Source organism: Nuphar pumila, chromosome 15, assembly GCF_984573655.1.
Source record: "Nuphar pumila chromosome 15, dmNupPumi1.hap1.1, whole genome shotgun sequence".
NCBI lineage: Eukaryota > Viridiplantae > Streptophyta > Magnoliopsida > Nymphaeales > Nymphaeaceae > Nuphar > Nuphar pumila.
Genome location: NC_143263.1, coordinates 37556741 through 37563151, shown reverse-complemented (window position 1 = coordinate 37563151; position 6411 = coordinate 37556741). Strand labels below are relative to the sequence as shown.

The following is a 6411-nucleotide window of genomic DNA, read 5'->3' as shown; positions in this document are numbered from 1 at the left end:
AGAACTGAAAGGTCAAGATATAAATTGGGGTCAGGTTGATTTGCTCGCTGAGGGTTTATGAGAGCTTTTATTGAGAAAGTCGAGTTTATGACTTTAATTATGTTTTGATGTTTTTCTTAAACTTTTCATAAATTCAATTTTGAATCATATTAGATATGATATAAATGTTTATGATAGAGTTAAAGGTGAGTTTGATTTCTATGATTATGGTGTAGGAATGTCATGTTTATGAGGAAAAGGCTCTTACACGTATTGTAATCAAAATTTTTGAATCTATTCAATTATGGCGGTTTAAGTATGTTGTTTTATGATAAACTGATTATGATTGTGCTTGAGTAATGATTTTCTATGTTTTGTGTTTTATACAAAAATCAACATTTTTTTATGTTTATATTTTACACAAGAAATTGCTATATGTGTTAGTGATGTTTTGTACATTGTCTGGGCCAAGAAATTTGTAAAACACTCGAACACATCACCTAACCACGTATAACAAACATTTCTCAAGAAATTAATGGTAGAGCTTATGTAATAAATGTAAACAAGCAACTTTGCTATCAAAATGGGTTTACACCTTCCTCACAAAAAACAATATCCTTCCTTGGCATGCCTTTCAAGTAAAAGTGGTTTTTGTTGGGTGGTGGTGCAACTAGGGGTGTCAACCCGTCGGTTTTGGTTTGGACCCAGGCAAAACTAGACTTGGACCAAATTTTTGGGTATGGCATTAGGTTCAGAGCGGGTCTAATTGGATCTACTATAAGAGAAATGATACCCAGACTCGATAAAATAATATTTTTTTATCATTTTTACATTGAAAAATTACTGGTCTTAATCAAAAGATGGGTCGGGCCAGGATCTGGTATAAAATTTCACAAACTATACCTGAGGATCAATGTATTAATCAGACCTTCAAGTCCAGACTCGGATCTTAATGGGGTATTCTTATTTGCCACAATGCCCAGACCCTATAAGGTTTGGTCTGGGTAAACCCGACCGTTGACACACCTAAGTGCAACAAATAAAGATTCTAAATTAAGAAGCATGAAGAGAACAATTGGCTATCTTTTTAACAATGGGACTCGGATTGCCTGGCAAAAGCAGTTAGTGCAGGTCACCTTATGTTGGGATGTTGCAAGTTCGAATCCCAATGGTATGATCGTATAACTGGTAGGAGGTCGGGCTAACCCCAACTTTATCTGTCGAAAAAAAAAGAGAATAGTTGGTTATAGAATCACCAACATGAAGAACCTGTTCTTCTTCTTTGGGTTTGGTGTTAAACACAAGGCCATTCTCGCTATCTAATTTATTCGATTTGGTTGTAGAATCATGTTTTCTTCAAACCCTTAGAAAGTTTCTTAACCTTCTTTTCATTTAGAATTGTGGAGAAATTTATTAGGCTAAAAAATCTAAAAGATATTTAGTTGCTTGAGTTTGTTATGGATTCTAATAATCGGACAAGATGAAAAATAAGGTAAAACAAAAACAAACTAAAACATAAAAATAACCATTTTGGCCTTGCAAAATGGTGCACTTCTCGAAATACTCAACAATTTGATAAAATTGTCGGATGACCAACCTTTTTAGGATATTTTTACCCTTTGCACATGCGAACCTGCTGAGGTTCACGAGATACATAGGTACGATATAGGAAGTTTGCAACATTTCAATAAAAAAAAGATTTTGCAAATAACCGCAAATATAGTATGACATTCACAAATATATTACGGCCTTCACGAATATAACTTGTGAACCTCACTTACGTAAATATTCCTCAAGGAGCTTTGCTAATGTATGTGACATTTATAGTCACCTGTTGTGAATATCCTCGATATTCACACTTTGGTGAGACATTCACAAATATAGTACGACATCTGCAAATACAGTATAACCTTAGAGAATATAACCAGTGAACCTCCTTTAAGTAAATACTCAGCAAGGATGTATGCAAATGTATGCTTACATTCACAAATACCTATTGCAAATGTCCTCACTCATTTGCGGACATCCTCATGACGTTTACACTCTAATGAGTCCTCCGCAAATACAATACCACATTTGCAAATACAGTACGACATTCACAGATATAACCTACAAACCCCACTTAAGTAAATACTCTTCAAAGAGCTTTGTAAATGCGTGACATTCACAAATAATTATTGTGAATGTCTCTGACTTTTGCATGCATGTTGATTCATATATAAAGTCATTGTAGTGTTTTTTTTTTTGCTTATTTCTCGTTAGAACTCTAACCATTTACTCTCTTTGGTAGTGATTCCTGTGAAATAATCTTGTAGCATTTTGGTGAGGTTGTAACATCTTTTTGATCAACTTCTTCATCTTCTTATTATGTCTTAAAGTGAGTCTTGTCTCTCTCTCTCTCTCTCTCTCTCTCTCTCTCTATATATATATATATAATTTTCTTGTCAAAAAAATAGGGGGGGGGGAAGGGTTGGAGACCACAAACAAAGCCCCAAAATGCAAAAACAAGTTCTAAAATATAAACCATCACTTTTAAAAAAATGAAGTGTTGCATTTAATGCTCGTAGAAACATTCTCAACAACATGAAAATATTTGCAAGTCTTTAGAAAGTTTACAAATCTCATGTCTAACATGTGAATGTTCGGAAAGTCCACCAATGAAGCATAAGATCCTCATATATAGAGGATATTCGTGAATCATCTTGTGAAAATCATGAGGACATTCACAATAGGTATTTGTGAATGTCAGTAAACATTTGTGAACCTCCTTGATGAGTATTTACTTAAAGGAGGTTCACAAGTTATATTCTTGAAGGTCATACTGTATTTGTAGAGGTCACATCATAATCTAAATGTCAAAGATGTTTACAACAATTGATTGCCAGTGTCACACACATCAGTGAAGTTCTTTGAGGGGTATTTACTTAAATGAGGTTTGCATGTTATGTTTGCAAAGGTCATATTGTATTTGTGAATGTTATACTATATTTGCGGATGTTTGTAGAATTTTTTTTTTTTATATTTTAAAAGTTGTGAACTCCCAACATTGTACCTATATATCTAGTGAACTTCAACGGGTTCACATGTGCAAAGAGCAAAAATGTTCTAAAAAAGTTAAGCATAAGTGTTTTTTGTCAAATTGCTAGGTATTCCAGTAAGCCCACTATTTTTCAAGGACAGTACAGTTATTTTCCAAACACAATTTTAGTGCAAAAAATGTTCCAACCAAATGAGTGAAGAAAAAGGAAAATTTGAAATAGTGGGATCAATCACATCTTTCTTTCTTCCGCCGACAAGGGCTCCACACACACATGGTTAGGTGGGTTGAAGGCGTTCAGGATGGACATCACAATTTATTACCCGAGATCTACAGCCCTTCCCGTAAAATCGAAAGCAATGGAAAGACTTTTATGGTAGGCAATGTAGACTCCTCTGCAGAGACACTGAAAAATAGCCACACTCAACGTGACACCTCTTGGCTAATATTTGAGATGTTGAAACCAAAACAGTGGAAGTATATATATATATATATATATATGTTAAACAAGTACTTCGACTTTTTTTATCATAGCAAACGTACTAAAGAAAATTTTGTAGAGTATCATACCAACAACTAGAAAGTAGGCAAAAGATTTTTCCTGAACGAGATTTTCTGCACCTAGATCGTGACTTTTGTTTGCTTGTTGGCGCACGAGAGAGAGAGAGAGCACGGCAAGCAACCTAAGCCTCTTGATTGGATCGAACCACCGGACCCACCTGCCCCACCAAACACAGACGGCAAGCAACCTAGACTCTTGATTGTATCGGACCACCAGACTCACCTGCCCTGCCAAAGGCACACGTTATTGGACCATTCATGCTGTTGGTTCCGGGCCGAGTCAGCCGACTTGGTCAAAACTAGAAAGGCACACCCCCATTGTAGCCCAACTCTTCTCGGTCTCAAACGGATCGGAACTGGTTCATATCTTTTCCCCGGCTTGGTTTGGTTCATTGGCCAAAGAAAACTCTGTCATGACCAAGGTCATGGATACCAATAAGGGTGCAGATGCGTCGTGTCATATTTGAATTTATACGATTCGATACTTTCTCAACATTTAGGTCGATGTTTGAATCTGAATCTAATCCATTTTTAAACTTATCGCTTGAAATCCAGAGCCGAGAGACTATGGTTAAAAAAGGCTTTAACCAAGAGAACTTGGGTTGAATCAGATAACTGAATGGTTAGGTCGCATCATCATAACTGAGTGGTCTCGAGTTCAAATTCCATGGGGGCTATCCCTCAAGGTCAGTCTATTTATCCATGAAAAAAAAGTCAACTGAATCGAGTTGGCTCGGTACGGGTACGGGTTCGGCTGAGTTTATTTGTATCCCGAAACCTAGCTGGCCTTCAAACCCTGGGTTGAATCCACTTATCAAGAGCAACGTGGTAGCCACATGCCCAAAAGTGCACCGTCCATGTCACTCTCGCGCTCTTCCAACTTTTCATGCATCAAATATCGTGAAAATATCGTGATATTTTGCCGAACACTACAAGAAAAGGCACAGATGCAAAAGTTCATACTTCCCCCGAGAATTTGACAGCTGTTTTTTCCCTTTATTTTTGCCGTATTGAACTTTAGTCAAATCTACCACGCATCTCTCCAATAATGCCATTTTTGGATTCAAACGGAGATTATTCCTCCGGAGTTTCGCAAGAGTCGTGCCTCAACGCACAACCCTCTCCCAACCAAACAGAGAACTTCCAAATTCTCACGCCAAAATCACTCTTCCTCGTTGCTCTATAAAACTGTTGCAGCCCAAAGAAGAAAGAAACCACCAACTCCAAAAGAAGAAGAAAACCAACAAACATGGCTCTTCCCATGTCCAATCTTTCTGTTTCCACCAATAGAATCTCAAAACATAGGCTTAAACCCAGTCCTTCCACTACCCCAATTTGTTCACAGAAATCCCACAATCTAAGGTATGGTGGTCTTTTAATTAATTTCTTGTTCCAGTTGATAGGCCAGTTTTCAATCTCTTAAATACAATTGTTACCACAAAGCCAGAATTTCTTTGTTCACGCTAAATCTGATATATATATATATATATATATATATATATATACACTTCAATTTATCGAAAATATGTTAATGGTGATCAAAGACTGAAAAGGCTAGCAGTTTTTTTCATATAAAAAGTACATGCATCAGTAATTGGAAATTGCTCATAATTTTGCTTGTTATTTTATTTTTCAGGATAACGGAAGAGTCTTCTTGGAATAGGCATGTAGCTCCCAAGCTGACATGCATAATCATTGGAGTCAGCGCCGGCCTTTTCAGCAGTGATGTCCGGCTTCCGGCGGTGGCCGCGATGGCTGCAGACACGAAAACAGAGATGGTGGTGGTGGTGGAAGGGGAGAGAAGTGTGAGATGGAGTGATGGAAGAAGGTGCCCACAGTGGAGCCCAAATTCTTTGGAGACTGTGGTGCCTGAAAATCTGCCCAGGCCTTGGAACCGTAGGAACTATGAAGTTGGTATCATTGATGGCTTTGCTCCAAATTTGGGAGGTTCAGGTAGAAGTGGGTCCTGCTTCACACTCTAAATATCTTGGTATGCAAACACGCCATCCAACGGTCTGGATGTGCCAAGACCCTTCATCAATGGCAACAAGCTCCCCATGCAATATAGTATAAGTATGGGCTTATTCAAGTCCATATATACTGTAAATAGGGCTACACGACAGTGTTGTAAATGGGGTTTATTTGATTATAGTTTCAAGTCTAATATACCAAGGCCCGCATCATTGGCCTATGGCCCATACTTTCAGTGTAAACAGATTTGTATGTAAAAGCAAACTATAAATTGGATTTTGTATTTTGTTGTTGAACTTGTGGCGCGTTTGTTACACAGGGGCCCATGAGAAGCGAGGTTCGTAAGAAAACACTCTTTCCCATGAGAAAGTGATTCCCCGTTGTGACCCCCTTTCCCATGAGAAAGTGATTTCAGTGTAAACAGGTTTGTATGTAAAAGCAAACTATAAATTGGATTTTGTATTTTGTTGTTGAACTTGTGGCGCGTTTGTTACACAGGGGCCCATGAGAAGCGAGGTTTGCAAGAAAACACGCTTTCCCATGAGAAAGTGATTCCCCGTTGTGACCCCCTTATTTCATACAAAACAGATTTCATATGAAGAGTGTGGGCCCCATTAACTATTTTCCGTGCAGGCATTAGTTTCAGCCACCTTCTGAAAGCGACTATTTTCATATGAAAATGGGCCTCTTTGCCATGTTGTGGGGGTGAAACAAACACCCCCGTTGATCTTGGATTTTAGGCATTGGAAAATTATGAAAATGGGCCTCTTTCCCATTTTTTTGGGTGAAATAAAATAGGAGGTGGCCAGGGGGTTGGTGCCAAACCGTACTTAACCTAGTTTTTTTTTTTTTGTTGATTGACC

General features: G+C 37.9%; 1 protein-coding gene across 1 annotated transcript; it reads left to right on the top strand.

The window, feature by feature from the left end:
* The first annotated feature begins 4776 nt into the window (after positions 1 to 4776).
* Positions 4777 to 5844, top strand: LOC149815160 (protein CHLOROPLAST VESICULATION-like). The gene is made up of 2 exons (XM_089989754.1): positions 4777 to 4939; positions 5214 to 5844. Exons 1-2 carry the CDS (start codon positions 4827 to 4829, stop codon positions 5557 to 5559), a joined length of 459 nt encoding a protein of 152 aa, XP_089845880.1. The 5' UTR covers positions 4777 to 4826; the 3' UTR covers positions 5560 to 5844.
* The last annotated feature ends 567 nt before the right edge of the window (positions 5845 to 6411 follow it).